We start from the raw sequence: 22,866 nt of genomic DNA, 5'->3' as shown, positions 1-22,866 counted from the left end.
TTTCAGCTCTTTAGCTTTAACCGTTTAGGCTGTGCGATGATGAATCAGTCAATCAGTCAGTCAGTCAGTCAGTCAGTAACGTTAGAATTTTATATATATAGATTAGTAACCCGCAAACGATTGTTCATGTTTTAATAGTTCAACCTGTAGTTTGTCTTACTAATTAAATAAAAAGTTTATTATGTCGGTACAAGTTGGTTAATAAATGATATGAATACCTAACAAGTATTTAAATAGAATTAAAAGTCAAACATTAACTTATGCACTTAAAGAATGAAAATGTTGTTCAGAAACATGATTTGTAGTAGCACTATTACTTGTGCGTGTGTTAATGAATAAGTGGTGAGAAGCTCCTTTTAAGGATCAAAACTCTTTACTTTTGAATTTAAGTTCTTGCTGAGCATGTAGCAATGTTACAAATTGTAAGTTGATTTCTTTCCGAAACATATGGTTTGAATATCATAAACCTTCAGAAAATTAAGTTAAGTTCATAGACATATGCAGTTATTTGATCTTACAATACTGGCAGAAAAATATTCAGAAAATGTCTAAGTTGACATCGCTAACATACAATTTTTATTAACGTTTTAAAGCAAAAATTGTTCATAGAATTGTAGGATAATTTCCGAACATTTCACTTCCAACGTAATAATATCTGACAACCGTGTATCACACAGATACCACCAAATTGACTTCTCTTTTAATAAGAATTCTGAACATTATATTTACATAGGATAGCAAATTTTCACTGTAAAATATCATGCAATAAAATATTTATTAAAATTTCCATTACAACACTATCTATAAATTTTTCTGAGTTTTATCATAAAAATACTAAAGCTAAAAATATGTTATAAAATAAAAATGTATTAATAAATTCACAAAATAACTCTATATTTTTTACTCTAAAAATAATATTATTTAATTCAGTAAAAATCTAAAGCCAACACACTTTTTCCGTCCAATATAAAGTTTTCATTAAAATTTCTCTGTCAAAGAAAAATTGCAAATGTTTTAGAATTAATGCAATATTTGTTCGTTTATGTTGAGCTCATAAAATAAAAAAAATAAAGTTAAAAGAAACATAAACATAAAAAATATAATGTGAGATTTGAAATGTTTCACTTTCCAGTCGTATGAATTTATGACATGTCAAAAAAAAAAAAAAAGAGCAAAACAACAACAACAGAAAATACTTTATTTGTCTTTACTTAGTTTTAGAATGGCATTAGAAGTGAGGAATAACAAAAACAAAATAAATCAAAATCTTATGTAAATAATGATAATAAAAACAAACAGCAAACGGAAGCGCAAAGAGTAAGCATAAAAGAAAGTGTTATTGTTTCTATAGGAGTTCTATCCAAGTTTAGCTATAAAAGGAACGATATTTACTTGGTTATAATGGAATAAAAAAACATTAAGATGCTTTTACATTTTGTCTAAGAATTGTGTGTGTATAGGACCAAATTTTATATGATTTGTATTTACCCTTCAGGGATGAACTTTTTGATGAAGATTATCGAAGCTTCCTTACGAAACAAGTTTTTTAATATTTAAATTTTATATAATGTAAAATTCAATAAATTAGGTAATAGTCTAGCCCATAGTTTAGTTCAAAGACTAATCAATTAACCTGTCTATACCCTTGTCACTACCCTTATCGTAAATATAAAAGACAACTTAACCCATAATATATATTATCCTTTAATCAACACTCTGCAAGTTTAATTGTATGCTTTTAGATTCTATTTTGTACAAAGTTTAATAATAACAACAGTTATTTTAAAGTACCAAAAAGTATCTGATTTAATGCTTTTGTTTTATTATAAGTAATAAAATCAAAATATAACCAGCTTGAAAACGAAGTTCCAAAAAGTCATTCAATTTAAGTACCAGTTGCAAAACGGAAAAAGTACATAAAAGTTACAGTTTATATATCTTCATTCAATATATATACAGAGGTATTGATTGCACTTTTAGGATCATATTATTAAAAGTTCAAAATGAACCAACTAAAGAAGAAAAGTATAAAAATCAAAAAGTATCAGTTGCATAACGAAAAAATTACCAAAATTTCCTTTCTTCATATTTCATTTTACTCTGGACACTGAATATTTAAATTCATGTTTCAAGGTTCAAAATTAATTGAAACTTAAAAGATAGAAATTGAAGAAAAAAAGTACCAAAAATCATTTCTTATAGATATACAATCTTCAAAAAGTTTCTAGGTTAAATATTAAATACAAAATTAAAAAGTTCTAGTTACAGAACAAAAAAGTTCAATCTCATATATTTTCACTCCATTAGGATTTCTATATGTTTGATTATATATTTTTAGATTCAATATTAGAGAAAAGTTAAAAGTAAAAAAGTTCTTAGTTATAGACTCATTTACTCAAGATTATGTATGTCTTACCACTAACGGAAGTCACACAGACTAGGTGATATACTAGATTATTGACAGTATCATACGCTAGTCAACAGACTAACATTAGACTATATCGTAGATTAGACCATAGGCTATATCGTAGACTAGACCTTAAACTTTACCATAAACTAAACCATGATCTTAACAAAAGACCTGGTCATTAAAAAACACAATCGCCTAAATCATAATCTAGACCATAGACAATAAACTATTCAATAAACTAGACAATTACTAGTACATTGACAAGCCAATGAACTAGTCTATTACTAGACCACAGAACTAGTCTATTACTAGACCACGGACTATAAACTATTCAATATACTAGACAATGACTAGTTCATTAAAAATCAATAAGTCCATAGTCTAATTTTAAGACTAGATATCTGATAGAAAAAAGTGGAAATTAATTCAATACTTTGTGATTGATTTTCCATGCCTGATACATATGTATGTATGTAAGTATATAAAAAGGAGATGAATTATATTTATTTGTATTTTAAAGGAAATCTATTGTATTTTATTTCAAGTCTATCAAAAAAAAAAGGTCATCATATAAAAGGGACTTATTTTACTATAAAAATAAAATAAATTTGCAGATGGGTGTTATTTTAAAAACCAAACACTTTCTCATTTGAAGGTGATATAAACTAAAAATAACTTTTTCTTTTAACTTACCGTTTTATTTCCTAAATGTTTCACCCTACAACCTAAATAGGCAGATTTTCCTACCAAAGATGTTATATTTTTTGGCATTGTCAAGTCAAAGTAGGGTTCATTCCATCTATGGCCATGTGTATAGTGGCCCGGTGGTAAATGTGTTGGTTTCTGATCAACATTATTGTGATTTGTATTGCCAGACAGTCTTTGATAGCCCATGGTTAAATCTAGAAAATAGAGAAGTCAATTAGTATATTATAAATAATTTAATGTTTCAATTTAACAATCAAATTCTGTACAATTTTATAAAAATATATAGGATATTTAAAAAAAAAAAATCTTCTAATATTATGATAAATGACAAAATATTATAAATTTTTATACTTAACTTGAGATTTATACGTTTCGTATTTACTAAGAAGGCAATGTGTATGCAAATACCTTTGTAAATATTATTTAGTTCACACAATTTTGCTTTAAGTTTCATTGCATCAAGTAAATTTATGTCACCTACGTAGTGCTAATTCATTACTGTAATAAATTCAAATGGCTAACGTTGAATACAATGATTAATGGAATTCTACTAGCCCATGACATAAGTGGTTTTCTTTGTTGTATGGCTATTAAGTTTGAATGGCCTCTAAAATTGTATTTACAATATTTGGACAAATTATTAGAAACATTATTTTGTTTTAAGGCTATAATTTATATAATACCTAGAATTTTCTTATTATTCTGCAATGAGAATTATCAGCTATGCTTTTATTGTACATAAATATAAAAATAGACTGTTCATTCTATTCTTTAAACAAATAATGTTTATAGCTTTAGTTATAATTTAGTTTATATTAATCAAAATAATATTTTACACCAATATTTTAATTATGATAATAACGCAATATTTTAAGTAAATATGTATGATATACATATTTATAAATTTTGCTAGACACCAACTCCTAAAAAATCATCCTACATACATATCTACCCATACTAGTAAATATTATGAATATTTAAAGGATTCTTTCCTAGTTCATAATAATGTAAACGAAGACTGTAAGTAAAACTTAAATACATAAATGTAAAACATATCAATGAATACAAACCCACCTACATACTCAGTTACTTTAACAAAATAAAACTTACATATACGGGGATAGAATATAGTATAAATAAGTACCATAATATGGGTGAAGGATAAAGGGTTGTTTCTAAAAGGCTTACAAGCATAAGTCCCATATACATAAATGATATCTCAAATACACACACATTCATATGCATTTATGTTCATTAGAGTGGTACCGTTTGTATGGAGATAAATAATGTTTTTATAATATTAGTTTTTTACATTCTGTGGCGTTTGTTGACTTCCAAAGAAGCGAAAAGAATCCAATTTTGTTTAAAATTGAAGACATATTTTTTTGTGCTGAAAGAGTTTGAATTTAACCCATTTTATTTTGGAGTTGATGTTAATATTATTAAAGTCAAATTAGTTGTATTCTATAATACTACAATTTCACTTCCTAATAACTTTCAAAAAAAAGAACATAAACATTTCTTCCTGAAAGACTTCAGATATATTGAAGTAAATGGAGTAAATCCTTCGCTTCATTTGAAGTTTCTAAAATGTTCCATTAGAATATATACACATTATATTAACACGGTGATATTATTGGAGGGATGTACTTACCGCGCCTGTTTACAAATAGGGAGGTAAAAAAGTACTTGCCATATCTCTTACAACGAAGTTCTTGAGTAAGTAGCTAGAATACGAATCATAAACTTCGGTTTGTTAAGCTACATTCCCACCATTCTAATATTTGACAAAAAAGACATGACCACTATTTTTTGCAAATATTTTCTTGATTTTTGTAATAGCAAATAATATCGCATCAAATTATCAAACGTGGATATTTATTAAGGTCACGTAAGTTTCGTCATATATTTGAAAGGTGTGAAAGCACCTTTAGTCAATTTGTCTTCTCACTGCACTGCTAATTATTTATTTTATTAAGCGTCAAATAATGGTTTTCACATGATAAAGACAAAAATTAAGTACAAAAGAAAGTCATTACTATAGCACTTCTAAATAATGCAGACGGTAAGTAGATGTCATTGAAACGAATGTTGTTGAGTAGACACAAGTCATTACGAGGTTTTTGATGGGTATGAATTTATTTGAAATATAATATATCATGATTAAGTTGAATTTGCTATTTGATTTTTTTTTTCAATTTTGTACCACAAATGGTACGCGACACATTTAAGGGCTAAAAATTTACAAAAAGTAGTTTGCTATCATTCAATCGAGCTTATCAAATTTTGAAATTTCCAGTGAATGCATTTGGAATTTAAATTTTTGAACCACCCTAAAATAAATTCATGCATATGTATGAATATAAATACGCTAAACACATGTATTGTGAGGATAACATAACAGCTATTGGCCCCTCTACATACTTACATACATACATACATTCATCTCTATTTAACTTATGAATTGTTCGTACATCCAAGTGTATGTAACGCAATTAGTATTATCTTTATCATGACAATCATGAATATTATTATCATGATGATGATCGTCATTGTTGTTTAATCATCATTTGCTATGTATTTATTGTCACCTTCATTATTATCATAAACATCATAAAGTTATTCATTGTCGTAATGTTTCTTATTGGCTTTTGTTGCTTTTCCTTGCATACATACATATATACTGACATACCTATATATACATGGTGATAAATGCATGTATATACTTACATATGTTTGTATGTATTTGTTTGGTTGCAACAATAAGTAAGCATGCGAACAAGCTAATGCAACTTTTGCTGTCGCATTATGGTTTTTGTTATGTCGCACAAGGATTGTAAAATTTTGAAAATTCAAAGCCATAAATCAATTGTTAAACAACAAATTTGTTCTAATGGTCAAAACCACAACATTTCTTACTTGTATCGTATAAACCGAATATGGTTTAACATATGAATATACATATAGATGAGGAGTGTTTTCAGTAAAACTGTATAAGAAGATTATGCTTTTTTTAAGAGTTTTAACTTAATTTAACCCATTATAAGTCCAGTTATTCTCAACGCCTTAAATCTCGGGTTTAATACCTCTTGTGAGCTTATAATTATAAGAAATTTTGAAATATACATGTTTCTAAATTTCTTGCAAAAAATTAATTATTCTCAATCTTCTCTGTACTTCATACATATGTAAACATAATATATTTTTGTACTTAAACTGAAAAACCGGATACCGGAAATATTATAAATATTTGCCATATTTCTCATTTCATTCTATTACGTAAATATCAAGATATTCAACCAAATTCATAATTCACATAACTATTAAATGTAGATTCTGTACTTAAATACTTACATACACCCAAACTTTTAAATACAAAAGTGCATTTAGTTTTGCTTGTTAGCCAGAAGCTTAAAACTTTGTATTATCTAAAAACCATTGTGAAATCCATAAATAAGGATTAATATCATTGAAACAAATTATAAAAACAAATATTTACTCATACATACATATTCATTGTTAGTTATTAAATATTAAATATACTCACACATAAACATACATATGTATGTATAAGTAAGTGTTATATAGAACTTATAAATCTATGAAATTCTCCTCCACAAATACTATAGTATTTCTAACTTTTATTTAAGTTTAATATTTATGTTTTTCGATTTTCTATGCCAACGCATACACTTACTCACTCATACATTAAAGCTTTTCTTGGAAAATAAGTTTTGGTTTAATGGAATTTTGCAGAGAAAAAAAGGGACATAAAGTAAAGTATCTCCATAAGTCTGTTAATAACAGTCATATTTGGCAATTACGAATTGTGTATATATATGTATGTGTTAAATGAACACCACCAACCACTGCATATAAATTGCTTTATTATGTAATATTGTGTTTGTAAACATTAAATTAGAGAATGCGAAAATTAAATTATGATTATTATTATATACGTTCATAAGAAGTACTTAAAAATATATAATTCTATTATAATTGAAAATTGTTTGTTAGATTGTTAATGTTATTTCATTGTATTAAATATTTTCAAGGGAATTTATATGAAAAAGTTAAGTGGCAACAGCTGAACTAGAGCCAAGAAAGTAAAATAATTTGAAGTATAAAATAAGGAATTTTATAGATCTCAAATCAAAAATTTGGTAATGAATTGTAAGTACACAAAAACTTAATTAATTAATTGTACTTATGCAATAAATTAATTATGACTACTACCACACACAGTCTGAATTTGTTTCAAGTACATTAATAATAACTTATATATGTCATTATATGTGATCACACGCTAGCAACTGTGTTTGCGACAGCGGACTAAGGAATAGAATAAAATCAAGGTCAGCACTATGATTTGGCAAAATAGGAAAAATGTTAACCTTCTTATTTGTAATGACTTACTTCGCTACTTATTTGTATGCAAGCTTAGTTGGTAAGTGTGAATTATTATGAAATTTTTATTGACAAATTGGAATTATTTTTATTTGATACTCTACACTATATTTTAACAAGTAGGAAAGTATAGTCGGGCTTGGCCGACCATATAATACCCTACACCATGAGTATATTTTTAAAATTTTTATTTTTTGTAAAGAAACTTTTATATTAAATATTACCATAATTACAAAATATTTAAGCCATTTATTGAAAAAAAACTAAAATTTGTAAATGAGGCTTTATATAGGTCAAATATGGGCCGATCCTCGGTAAATTTCGCAAAAGGATATATTTCTAAATAACAGTTAGTTTTGTTGAGTTTCATTGCGATACAAATGGTTACAAGTCAATTTTAGACGTTTAAGCCATTTTTTGAAGGGGGGTTTGTATGGGGGCTAGGATCAAATATAGGCCGATCCTTACGAAAATCTGCAGTGTCATTTATACTTATATAAAACTTATTTGTGCCAATTTTTAGAGAGATAGCAGAATATTTGACGTAATTATGGCATAAAAAGTTCAAATCGGGAGGTACGGTTGTATGGGGGCTAGGTGAAATAATGGACCGATTTTAAATAGACTTCGTCCTTGTGCCAAAAAACATGTTTGGTCCAAATTTCATCAAATTATCTTGAAAATTGCGGCCTTTACCTTGAGCACAAGGTTTACATGGACAGCTAGCCAGCCGGACAGACGGACGGACGGACGGACATGTCTTAATCGACTCAAAAATGATTCTGAATCGATCGGTATACTTTAAGATGGGTATTGGACCAATATTTTTGTATGTTACAAACATCAGCACAAACTTATAATACCCTCCCCACTATAGTGGTGTAGGGTATAAAAAGGATTTTCATTTCAAACTTTATGTTGAATTTTACCTTAATACTAATATTTAAGTAATTTATTGATGAAATATTTGTTATATTGTAAATGGAAGTGAGGGTTGAACATGGGCTGATTCTCATTATATTTGGGCAAAGAATATACATATTTGTATTAAACAAGTAGTTATGGAACATTTCATTACGATACTAATTTATATAAGTAAAGCTTGGATGATAAAGACATTTTTAAAGATCGGGAGATCTGGCTGTGTGGGGGCTAGGTATTATAATGGATTTTAACCATTTTTGGTTCCGGTGCCAAAAAAACACATTTAATAAAAGTTTTTTGAAAATTGCGGCCTGTACAAGGTTTACATGGACAGCCAGCTGTACAGACGGATGGACATGTCATATTCAACTCATAAAGTTATTTAATATCAATCGATATACTTTAACGTTGGTATAGGAACAATATTTTTGTGCGTTATAAATATTAGCATATTGAAGTGATGTATAAAAAAAGTTTTCTATAATCTTGATTAACTTTAAAAAAATTATCGACGACCTTGATTATTGAGACAAGATTTAACATTAATTAATTAATTTATTAATTGTATTAATTAAATATTTAATAAATATAAAATTGATTTTTTATTAATTTATTAGTCAAATGAGTTAAACTGTTTGGTAGAGAATTTTTTAAAAATCAATTTAGAAGGTGATTCAAATAATCAAATTATTAATCGATTGCACACAACGTTAAATGAATACTCGACCTGAATACAAAATGAGATACAAAATGAATACAAAACCTTCAGCATTTGAAAAAATATTACTTTATTGTCACAATAAATATAAAGTATTTCATATATTGGCAAGAATCTTAAATAATATGTGCATAAAATGTTTTGACTACTTAAGAGTTATAAAAATTCTTAGCACAAAATTTTAAAAATAAAATATTAATGAAACTGGAAAAAAATTGGCCAGAAAATTTAAAATAATTGCATCAATTAGAATTCAATGGAAATTGTACAAATAATAATTAAGGAAAGAAAATAACATGCTAATTTAAAATAAATTTGATTCTCTATTTTAAAGTTAGCAATTCAAAAATAAGACCGGAAACATTAATCTGTGTAGGAAATATTACTTCGTTTAGATACATTACCAATAACTTTGACTTTCTATTAAAAAATTTCGATTCGATTCTCTATACAAGACATATCAAACGTATGATCTTCTATAGATATTACTAATTGTCTATATACATAATATCGACAGTTCTGATCTTCTATAAAAACTTTTCCTATTAATTTCAATTTACTAAAGGAAAGTTATCGATAACTTCAATTAACAGAATAACAGTAAAAATATTCGAATTTTTGTTATTAACAAAAATTTAAAGAAAATTTCCTCACACTACAAAATTTTATAAAATCTTCACATAAATGTTCACATATAATTTCCATCGAAAAAATGTTATTTAAACAACAACGATAAACGTCAAAACGTCGCTGCAAAACATTTAATTTTTGGCAAAAATTAATAGTTGTAGTCACATTACATTATTTACTTAGTTTCAATAAATAAAGTTTTTTGATACTCAAAATTATTAAAATCTAATTTTTTTGAACATTGCTTTACATGCTACTGAAAAACGCTACCTTTTGAGTGGATATGTTTTATAAGTTTACAGCTGCACTTACGTTGCATTCGTTGAACGTAACTAGTGTCAACTTTAAAACTAAACCATTATAGTCACTTCACACGAAGGGGGCCTGTTATAAATTATTACAAACTTAAAAAGAAATGAAATATATAGTTTATGTTTTCTTAAACATGCAATAAGTACAAAATTTATATTTTTGTTTTCTATTCTAAATTTGTTTTTTATAATCCATTCAACGAAAAAGAAAAACGTAAACTAAACTCCATAAAGTAGAAAATAATAAAAATCCTATTCATAAATATATAAAATATGTACACAAGTACCTTTCGAAATATTAATTTTTCTTTAGAGAAAAGTATATTTATTTTGGCGTCATGCACATGTGTGGTTGTAAGCACACCCACTATTTACGAAAGCAGCAATTGAAAATACAATAGTTTTAAATTGTAAACTGAACACGATACTTCATGGAAATGTGTGTGTGTGTTTTGGGTGTACAATGTAAAATGGGTGTTCAGTTAAAAATTTTAAATTTGGTTATTGAATATTTTTCCACAGACAAATCCTCGATAATTATGATTTTCTATACAAAATTCATCAATTTCTTGATTTTTCCATAGAGATGATTAGCTTTGTGTTTTATTAGACATGTTTTCATTGATAACTTTGGTTTCGTACAAAAATGTTTTCGAATAACTTTGTTTTTCTATTACAGATATCGAATCTTTGATTTTTTATAGAGAATTTATCGACAACTTTTATTTTCAATAAAAAAAGTTTAATTTTCTAAAGAAAAGTTCTCGTCAAATTATCGACTTTATATAGCAAAGTTATTAATGAATTTAATTTTCCAGGAAAATAAGTTATTTAAATTTTCTAAAAAATCGATAAATATTGTAGAAAGGGGATCATTCGCCATAGGGGCACATTTATCAAAGCGAATAACTTGAAAGCTGAATAATCGATTTTAAAACATTTTGCGATTATCTATCATTCCTGAAAGTTAGAAAGATTAACTTTGCATATGGCAGGAGGCAGACTTGATGGATTATTTTTCAAAGAGCTATGAAAATATTTCACTGTCTGCATTTTTTGTGCTAACTTTTTTAGTTTTTGTGATAGAAAAAATATATTGGTTGGTGATAGAATGTAAATAACAGTGAACCATAATAGTTTTTCGTTAACATAATTGAAAACCCCCCCCCCAAAAAAAAAAAATTAACTAAACACCAGAACTGCCCCTGGGGCACATTCGCCAAATGTATGTAATGCTTGTGATTTAGAACAAAATTGGGTTAAATTATGTGAAATAAACAATAAATATCTTGTTTATTGTACTTTGTTTGATGAATTTAATAATTTTTTGTGTAATTTTACTAATGACAAATCTACCCCATATCCTTGGAGTATTTACCCCATGGTTGGGGGGCCACTAAATATTTGATATTCTTTAAAAAGTTGATGATAACTTTGATTTTCTTTAATAAAGTTGCCGATAACTTTGATTTCCAATAGAAAATCTACCGATTGTTTTGATTGTCTATGAATAAGTTATAGATAACTTTTATTTTTTACAGATTATCGATAACTTTGATTTTCAGTGAAAATTTTTTTTCGATATTTTCGATTCCGTTTATTTTCTTGTATTTTGATTTTCTATCAAAAATTCAAATTATATATGTTTTGTTTTCAATCAAAAATTTTAATTTTAGCAAAATTTTGTTTTTTTTTTATTCAAATTGACGATTTTATAATGAAAGTTAAATTTTTTGATGGAAATTCGATTTTCTATTATAAACTCGATTTTATGTTAAAAATCAAATTTTTATGTCAAAAATTCGCTTACTATAGTTTTCCAATGAAAATTTAATTTTGTATTGATAAATCTTTAAAATATAAATTTCTAAAAAAAGAAATATTAATACTTATATTGAAACTTATAACACCCTTACTTGATTTTTACCTCAGAAAACTCTTTACCTATAAATTCCTAACATTCCATAATCTTTGCTTATGTTTTTTGTTTCTTTATTTAAATGTAAAATTTGTAAAACAACTACTACAATATGACGCTATTTGTTGTCGTTTTCTTTTTTTTATTATATTATTTTTCATAAAGAATTTTTCTTGTGCAAATATGTATGTATATGTGTAAATGCATGTAAATTGTTTATTTAATAATTCATGCAGGATGTGGGTGTAGCTTTCAAAAAATACCATATAATTTTTATTTTCACATTTCGTTTTCTTATTTTAGAATTTAATTTTAAATATTTCTACTCTTATTCATGAAAATATTTTATAAATAAAATAATAATAAAAATATGGGAAGGCAAAATGTATTAAGTAAATAGTAGTGATTTATTTATATATGATCGCATGGTAGTGTTAATCACTGAGTCGAAATATTTTTATATTCAAAAAATGATTTACTTAAACCTAGTATTCAAAATTATTTATTTCTATGTTCTTGATTTTTATATTTCTAGTATCCGTATTTAGTAAGGTGCAAATAAATGCAAATTTTCATTAAGTGGAAATTGCAGAAAATATAAAAAAACAAACATGCAATCTAATTGTAGTATTTGCTTGTGTATAAAACCTTCACACAAACGTAAGTTTTTGTAGTATTAAAAAAATGTGCACAAAGTTTTTATAAATAAATATGAAGTGGGTGTTAATATTTTATAAATACTTTCATTTTAAATGTCAGTGTAAATTTGTAACACTTTTTTCGAAATTAATATATAATTTTAAAATATATATTTAAAGCAGCTATGTATGCATTTCGTTGTAGATCGTTACACTTCTTTAAACCTTTACCTTGTTGTATGTTTATACCCTACACCACTATAGTGGGGAGGGTATTATACGTTTGTGCTGATGTTTGTAACATACAAAAATATTGGTCCAATACCCACCTTAAAGTATACCGATCGATTCAGAATCATTTTTTGAGTCGATTAAGACATGTCCGTCCGTCCGTCCGTCCGTCTGTCCGGCTGGCTGGCTGTCCATGTAAACCTTGTGCGCAAGGTCAAGCCGCAATTTTCTAGATAATTTGATGAAATTTGGACCAAGCATGTTTTTTGGCACAAGGACGAAACCTATTGAAAATGGTTGAAATCGGTCCATTATTTCACCTAGCCCCCATACAACCGTACCTCCCGATTTGAACTTTTTATGCTATAATTACGTCAAATATTCTGCTATCTCTCTAAAAATTGGCACAAATAAGTTTTATATAAGTATAAATGATACTGCAGATTTTCGTAAGGATCGGCCTATATTTGACCCTAGCCCCCATACAAACCCCCCTTCAAAAAATGACTTAAACGTCTAAAAATGACTTGTAACCATTTGTATCGCAATGAAACTCAACAAAACTAACTGTTATTTAGAAATATATCCTTTTCCCAAATTTACCGAGGATCGGCCCATATTTGACCTATATAAAGCCTCATTTAGAAATTTTAGTTTTTTATCAATAAATGGCTTAAATATTTTGGAATTATGGTAATATTCAACATAAAAGTTTCTTTACAAAAAATAAAAATTTTATAAAAGTAAAAATTGTAAAAATATACTCATGGTGTAGGGTATCATATGGTCGGCCATGCCCGACTATACTTTCCTACTTGTTTTAAATTAAAATCTATTAAAAGAAATATGACATTTTTATTTTTTTTTACAATTAATACTATTTATTTTTGCTGCTATTTAAAATTTTTTTTAAAACATGTCATATGCAAAGAAATAGTGAAATGCTGTCGCTAAACTGTGATATAGAAATAACATTAAAAAAAAAAATTATGATAATATTTTTCAGGTTTTGAATAAGTGTAGAAAACTTGCTTGTTACGCGATCAACTTTTCTATAAAAAAACTTGCTGTAAGGCCAAAAACTTTAATAAAAAAAGTTACTTGTTAGGTCAGCAACTCTTCTATAGAAAACTCTTGTATAGAAACCTTGCTTGCTAGGTCGACAAATTTGTATAAAAAATTGCTTGTTAGGCCAGCATCTTCTTTAAAGAAAACTTTTCTATAGAAACCTTGCTTATTAGGACGAAAAATTTTACATACAAAACTTGCTTATTGGGTCAGCATCATATCTATAAAAAATTAGCCAACAACTTTTCTATAGAATACTTGCTTGATTTAGGCCAGCAACTTTTCTATAGAAAACTTGCTTGTTAGGCCAGCAACTTTTCTATAGAAAACTTGCTTGTTAGGCCAGCAACTTTTCTATAGAAAACTTGCTTGTTAGGCCAGCAACTTTTCTATAGAAAACTTGCTTGTTAGGCCAGCAACTTTTCTATAGAAAACTTGCTTGTTAGGCCAGCAACTTTTCTATAGAAAACTTGCTTGTTAGGCCAGCAACTTTTCTATAGAAAACTTGCTTGTTAGGCCAGCAACTTTTCTATAGAAAACTTGCTTGTTAGGCCAGCAACTTTTCTATAGAAAACTTGCTTGTTAGGCCAGCAACTTTTCTATAGAAAACTTGCTTGTTAGGCCAGCAACTTTTCTATAGAAAACTTGCTTGTTAGGCCAGCAACTTTTCTATAGAAAACTTGCTTGTTAGGCCAGCAACTTTTCTATAGAAAACTTGCTTGTTAGGCCAGCAACTTTTCTATAGAAAACTTGCTTGTTAGGCCAGCAACTTTTCTATAGAAAACTTGCTTGTTAGGCCAGCAACTTTTCTATAGAAAACTTGCTTGTTAGGCCAGCAACTTTTCTATAGAAAACTTGCTTGTTATGCCAGCAACTTTTCTATAGAAAACTTGCTTGTTAGGCCAGCAACTTTTCTATAGAAAACTTGCTTGTTAGGCCAGCAACTTTTCTATAGAAAACTTGCTTGTTAGGCCAGCAACTTTTCTATAGAAAACTTGCATGTTAGGCCAGCAACTTTTCTATAGAAAACTTGCTTGTTAGGCCAGCAACTTTTCTAAAGAAAACTTGCTTGTTAGGCCAGCAACTTTTCTATAGAAAACTTGCTTGTTAGGCCAGCAACTTTTCTATAGAAAACTTGCTTGTTAGGCCAGGAACTTTTCTATGGAAAACTTGTTTCTTAGGATAACAACTTTTCTATAAAAAACTTGCTTGTTAAGTCAGATAAATCTGCTTCTTTTATTTTTCATTGCATTTTCAGTAAACTCATATATTGTAGCAGTGATAAATAATATCCTTTTCGTTATCGACATTAAACTGAATAATTCACTTGGCAAACGAATAGGAAACTTATATTCAACCCACTCAAATACTTATTTATAAAAGCAAACAATAAGTGCAATAAACAGTTCTTAAGAAATATTGAAAGTCAATATTGTTACTTTTTTCTTTCATTCTGTTTATGTTTCATTTTCTTCATCTGTTAAGTTGCTGTTTACAGGAAAATACGTACATTTTAAAATATACAAATAAAATTTATGAAAATGTTTTTCTCATAAAAACTGTATTTAATTAAATATAACTTTCGTAAAGCACAGATACTTTTCTGAGTAAACAGATAAATAAATTTGTTTAACAACTAACAGGTGTAGAATGTGAAGAAATCAATTTATTTTTCTCTTTGTATAAAATATTTAATATGCAAATCCTCAGATTGAAGATTTTGAATACAACAGTATATTGGACTGCTCTTAAAACTGTTTGTTAGTATTTCCTGGCAAAATGATTTTGTTTTTAATTCATATATTCTTGACCTATAAAGTTGTTTCGCTATTTAATGAATTCAAAATATTTTTATTTATTATCAAAACACTGAACTGAATACAAAATATGTATAAAAAATAAATACTTAAATTGAGATTATTTTCTTAAGTCTTTGTTTGTCTATTTTTCAACTTTGATTGTAGGCTGCTGCTATTAAAATCCGCAGTTCATTTTTTTTCCTAAAATTAAGCTAAAAGGACAACAAATTACAAAATTATTTATATTTTAAATCTTAAGATTTTTCCCATTTTGTTTTCCTTCCGTTTACAAAATTTTGTTCTTTTTTAATATTGTACTGTTTCCGGTTTTTAAAGGTAGTTATTATTATTGTTGTTATTTTTCACTTATTTTTACAGTTGAAGTTGGTAAAAACGGACGTCAAGGTATGATATAGTATTTGATTTTTTAAAAAAATATCATGTTTATTCTAAATAAGAAATATTGTATATTAATCAGTTCATTGTCATCAAAATTTACTGTATTTAAGATATTCTCTAATGCTGTCTTTTGCTAAATATAATAGAGATTGTGTAAAGCTATGTATTGGCTAATATAGCATGATGCTTTTCTGCTACAAACTACCTTAAATACTTTGGTTTAGCTTGTTTAGAATTTCGTTACTCTGGCCTAAACCGTCTACAAAACTGTTTTAGCCATCAAACAGGCAGTCAGCCTGTCAACTAGTCAGGCAGTCAGAACATTCATCTATTTTAAGTATTTCATTCGTTTTTTTTTCTCTATTTTACCTTATTGTCTTAATACAGATAAAAGTAAAAGCTTTTTTATGTTGGATGTGGCTTGCTGCTATGTATACATTAAAGCCTCTACTACTGTTGCTAACGTTGCTGCTGTTCTGGATTTTAAATAGCAGAGGGATGGACGTTTTTCCACTTTACTGACTTTGAAAATAACAAAAAAAATCACATAGAAAAATCCGTAAAAAATTCTTAATGTTTATTAAAGCAGAAAGAGTTTATAGAATTTAAGATTAATTTATTTTTATAATGTGATCTTGAAAAATAAGGGAATGAGTTAAATAAAAAATATTTAAAAGTTTGTATTAGTAATAATATGATAAGTGTTTATTCCTCATTATGTTAATAATATCAATAGAAATGTTTTCTATAGAAAAGTTTCTGGCCTAACAAGCAAGTTTTCTACAAAAAAGTTGCTGAACTAACAAGCAAGTTTTCTATGGAAAAGTTGCTAGCCTAACGAGCAAGTTTTCTATAGAAAAGTTGCTAGCCTAACGAGCAAGTTTTCTATAGAAAATTTACTGGCCTAACGAGCAAGTTTTCTAGAGAAAAGTTGCTGGCCTAAGGAGCAAGTTTCCTAGAGAAAAGTTGCTGTCCTAACAACCAAGTTTTCTAGAGAAAAGTTGCTGGCCTAACAAGCAAGTTTTCTATAGAAAAGTTGCTGGCCTAACAAGTAAGTTTTCTAGGGAAAAGTTGCTGACCTAACAAGCAACCTTTATACAGAAAAGCTGCTAGCTTAACAATCAAGTTTTCTATAGAAAAGTTGCTGACCTAACAAACAAGTTTTCTGTAGAAAATTTGCTGGCCTAACAAGCAAGTTTTCTATGGAAAAGTTGTTAGCCTTACATGCAACTATTCTAGAGAAAAGTTGCTGACTTAACAAGAAAGTTTTCTGTAGAAAAGTTGCTGGTCTAACAAGCATGTTTTCTATTAAAAAGTTACTGGCCTAACAAAGTAATTTTCTATAGAAAAGTTGCTGGTCTTGTAAGTTTTCAATGAAGAATGTTTTTTTATAGAAACGTTACTATACTACAGCAAATTTTTTATAGGAATTTTGATTGTCGAACTGACAGCTTGCTAGAGTAACAGTATGTTTTCTTTTAAAAAGTTGCTACGATATTAAGAAATTATTTATTAACTACATTTTTTTGTACTTTCCGCAATTGCTTCCCATCATATTCGCAGCAGTATTGTCTCTGCCATTTAAAAATACCTATTGAATATTTTAAATTTTTTACCAATTCAAAATTCATTGGTGTTGTATTTCCCACAAGGTAAAAGTGTTTATTTATTCTGGTATAAATTATTTTGTCAGCAGAAAAAGTTTTTTTTCTGTCAAAAACCTCACATTCTGCGAGCCATCTATAAAGTGTATATGCCAACAAAATATTAACCAAAAAAAAAGGTTATTGATCGTAGTATATATTTTTAGATTTTTCTTCCATTTTTAAGGGAAAAATAAACGGAAACAAATATGTTGCTAAAAAATAAATCAATTACTTTAACCTAGCGTATACATGCTACGAAAAATTAAGTCGGTTACTGGAGTTATGTTATTAATGTTTAAGTTCACCAAAACTGAAATATTTAGGGTAATTTATGTTCTGTAAGAATTTATGTATTTATTTTTTTTAAATAAACCCCACATCCCTAAATGTCCTTGGTTTTTTTTCCCACAAATATGTTTTATTATTTATAATTCCTTAACTTGTTTTGATATTGTTGTTAATTTATTTAAGACAATTACATATAGTGCTTCTAAATTAAATAAATAAATAAAGTTTGTAATTAATTTTTGCAATACACAACAACATTCATTTTCATTTCTAAAGGAACCGGGTTTTTGTACCGCAATCTGTTTATTGTTACACTAATGTTTATTTTCCCTTTTTTGTTTTTTTTTTTTTGTAATCAACACCAGTTGACATATTGTTTTAGGATTTTGTTTTTCATTCTCTTGGTAAAATTGTGTGAGTTTTGTGTTGTTGTTATTTTTCAAAACAGTTCTGAATAATCTGTGGAAGTGTTTTCATCTCTTTACTAATTTAATGCTGAAAAACAAAAAAACAACAACAACTAAAAACACTTTCACTCTAAAATACAAACAAAGCTAACAAGGGACCAAAAACAACATTTGTACTCAAACACAATCAAAAGGATACATTTTTTTGTTGTTTTTCTTTTTTCGGAGGGTTTATTCTGTTTTATTTAGGACAGAGAGTTGCTAGAGTGACTAAATATATATTTTTTGTGAAGTTATTAAACATTTGAAAACTTCTACCTTGTTTAAAAATTTAAACATTTCTTTTGCATAAGTACAAAGAAAACGTTCAAAAAGAAGCAAAAGAAAAATAATAAACTTTAAAGGGCAGTGACAAAACAAAAATCCCAAAGTTACAAGGGTCGACATTAAAAAAAGAAATGAAAAACTATAAATTGGCAAAAGAAAAGCTAAAGGATTATTTGGTTTCGTTGTAGTGGAATTAAAAACTAGACCTATGTTAGAAAGATTAAATCAAGGTAGCTTTAAAGAATTTAGGTACATATTTATTCTATTTGCAATAAGTCCCTACACATAAATTTTCAGAAATACACCTTAGGACCATTTATGTAATAGATCCCTACAAGGATCATTTATAATGATTTTTCTTGATATTAATGTACATATGTATATATGTGTTCAAATTTTTAACGAACAGTGGGATATTTTTTGAAAGGGCGGCCCATTTTTTTAATCACTGGTAAACCTTGGAAGCGAAATAACTACACATGGGTGGTATAGAATAAATGGGCATTTTATCTCTCATATTAATAAAATACAGCATCTGTATACGTGGAAAGGGTGGCCTCCGGTAGGTTAGTTGTTAGTGTTCTAGTATGTGGAAAGCTGTACAGATATAGTCCTAATTTGGTCCGCTCAACTTTGATATCGATGTGATTAGTTAGAGGAATAATGGCCAATCAATAGTGGGCGTGGCATTTCCAATATGAATTCAATATCAAAATTCATTTGTCTAGGATACTATAACAACTACATTCATCAAATACATTCTTTATATAAATACGTATATTAAAGTTCTTAATAAATTCAAAATTCGTTACAGATATTTTGAAGTTATGATTTTCTTTTAAATTTGACACCGGAAATTTTCTAAACTTTCTATCTATCTCTAGAAACAAATATAATTACATTTTTTTCAATTCTGAAGACATATATTTTTGTTATTAAATTTTTATGAGTTTATGGGTACTACAAGTTCACTTCTAAACATCACCAAAAAAGAACGTAAAAATTATTCAATGAGAATAACTTCAGAAGTAGTAAATTGGGAATCACATATAAAGGACTTCTTTTAAAATCATTACTTCTGCAGGTCTTTTTTAATACTTTCATACAGTATATTTTACTTCATTTTCGCTTCTTTGGGAGTTCTTTTTTTACTATTTGATATTTTATATCAACCAGAATATAACTACAAACTAACCATTCGTAGAGTATGATAACAACAATTACTTTGCTTCTTATTTGCCCAAAAAATCTTGAGTATTAAAATTAAGTGATAATATACTAAATTAAATTTTAAAAACTTCAAAAAACTAATAGTCTTGCTCGTTGACAACAAGGTAAAGACCTCCCTAACTAACTATATAAAATATTCTACCTGGTCTTTTAGTTTAACGAACCAAAAACTTTTAATAAAATCCTTAACATTTGGTAGGCAATCCTCGTACGCACGTTTAATGTAGCAAACAAAATTTAATAATCTTACAATACAATTACCCATACATTAATACACTACAATACGTACAAATGGATGTGTGATTACATATACGCATAAAACATAAAGACATACATATTACGTACACGCATAAATTATTTATTCTTAGTTAAGCTTAAAGATAAAATACTTTCGCATATATGTAGAATTTTTTAAAACTTCTAAATGTACGTACAATATCAAAGTTTATCGATATTTAATGGAAGTTTGAGAAGTAAGAAACAAATTTAAAGAATTGTAAGTAATTGAACATCCCTTTTTAAAGCCCTAATAAAGTGGAAATTTTATAACGAATTGAACTTAATCCCTAAAAAATACAAATCAAATACTATTAAAAGACATTCGAAGAAAAAACAACAGCAGCAACAAAAAAAGAAAAAAAAAACCAATTGAAGCTCCTCAATAACTTAAAGGATTTTGAAAGAAAAATCCTTAAAAATATACAACGATATAAGAATGAAGTTGTGCTATATTTCCTGAAATTGAAAATTTCGGAAAATGAAATAATAAACGGAAGCGGAAAACTGTATATAAATTCGAATACAAAGACTGACAATTTTCTTCCACGAAGGATTTCAATAATGTAAGTACACTAACCAGAAAAAAAAAACACGAAAAGGAAAAGGAACTGAAAAAGATGTCTATGTTGAACTTATATAAGTATGTACTTGCATACATATATAGATAAACTTATTAGAATGTACATACATAGTATGTACTTGTGTAAATATTTAAAGAGAAGAGCTTAAAACGTAACAAAATTTTTGCATATTATTAGACGAAAAGCAAATATTCGTTGAAAGCATAAACTGTAAAAAAAAATATAAGAAACAGTGAAGGATAAAATTATAATTTTTTATTTAATTTTCCAATTAGCGAATAGAATTTCTCATCTGTTTACTTTGGAAAATGTATGGAATGGAATAATATTGTCTATGTATTACCTTATTGTGTAGTCTACAGATTAGTCTATTGTGCAGTTTAAAAAAGAGAGCATTATCTAGTTTATGGATTAATATACTGTTAAGCCTTTGGTGATTTGTCTATTGTCTTGTCTATTGTCAAGCCTATGGACTAGTCTAGAAGCTGGTCTATTGTCAATTATATAGACTAGTCTAATAATCTATTATTTAATATATTATCTACTATACATAATAAATACATTTTATATACGCATAAATCTTTTCACTAAATTTTTCGGGGATCGGCTCATATTTAAACCTATCCCTCATATATAAAGCATCCATCCAAAACCAGTTTTTTTTTAACAATTTTGTATGAAGAGAAAGATCAACAACGTCGTCAATTTCTAACGGATTTTGAAAAACAAAGTTTTGATTTCCTCATAAAAATACTTCAGTATCTAAATAACACGGTTCCTATATAAAATACTTTCAAAAATCACCACCAATTTTGGACAACGTTGCGCTATATATGTCATTATAAAAGCCTTAGCTTCTACTTTCTAAATCCGCAGAGAAATTTAAAATCGGTTCAGGTTCAATTACTTTCTTATAAGTGCTTAAAGGTACAAGGTACAAAAAAACGGTTTTTTACCAGTTGGCAGTGTTTGGCTAATTTCAAAAACATATTCTTGTTCTACTCGGAATAAGTATAGTATCACTTTCTATATATTTATTTTTGTCGCATAGTGTTATCTGTATAAGTCAAAACAATCCAATCTCCAAATATTGTATTTTTCCTTCAGGAACATAATCTCTTTGAAAAGTTTAACATATATCCATATATCATGACTTTAAATGCAAAAGGGCGTAACAATCAAAATAAGTTAAATTGGCTTTTTTACAAAAAAGAATCCACTTTATGTAATTACCAGGGAAACCATAATATGCAAATGCATGTTTTTTGTGGTGCGTCGTATGGACTCGTGGATAAGATATTTATACGTTTCACACCAATTTAAGAATTTTGGCATCGATTTGTTATAGCATATTTTTGCATATTTAACCCATAAGAGCATAATTTTGCATGATTTGACTTTTTTAGCATATTTAAGGCATATTTTCGAGTTTTTAGAGCATATTTTACTCTTTTAGTGCATATTTTGATGTTTTCGCTTTTTTTCGTTTTTGTACATTTTCAAAACTTTATTTAAAAAAAATAAAATTTAATTTTTTATTTTTAATTTTTCAGCCTATTTTACAATTTTGAAAAAAAAAATTCGTTTGTAGAACTTAAAAACTGCAAAAAATACATTACTCTCACGAAAACCAATGTTATAGTTTTTTGTTCAATAAAGCATTACATTTTAAATCAGACATAAAACCTATTACTTTTGATTTCATGAGACCAATCCATTTTTATAGTTTAAAAAACTAATTATTGGAATTAATGACAACACCGATTAAAATGTCAGTTTAGAAGCTATGAATACAATTGGTAGAAATGTGTCAAACTTTGTCGTTTGAAATATGTTTTTTGGGGTCCAAATGGTTTCATGTTATTTATTGGTTATCTGAACGTAAAACGGAATTCTATTAAACTAGTTCTTCAAACTATGAGATGAATCAATTATAAAAAATCTTAC

General features: G+C 27.4%; 1 protein-coding gene across 3 annotated transcripts in view; it reads right to left on the bottom strand.

Moving 5' to 3' along the window:
• The window catches only part of LOC111675084 (probable myosin light chain kinase DDB_G0284661), a 175,327-nt gene that overhangs the window by 31,950 nt on the left and 120,511 nt on the right, over positions 1–22,866 (bottom strand). For all 3 annotated transcript variants that reach the window (XM_046951053.1, XM_046951054.1, XM_046951055.1), the window contains exon 3: positions 3,104–3,312. In XM_046951053.1, the coding sequence (XP_046807009.1) occupies positions 3,104–3,312 (209 nt within the window). The remainder of the gene's footprint in view (positions 1–3,103; positions 3,313–22,866) is intronic.

This window comes from Lucilia cuprina, chromosome 5 (assembly GCF_022045245.1).
Source record: "Lucilia cuprina isolate Lc7/37 chromosome 5, ASM2204524v1, whole genome shotgun sequence".
NCBI lineage: Eukaryota > Metazoa > Arthropoda > Insecta > Diptera > Calliphoridae > Lucilia > Lucilia cuprina.
The sequence above is the reverse complement of the archived record's forward strand: the minus strand, read 5'-3'. Positions and strand labels throughout refer to the sequence as shown.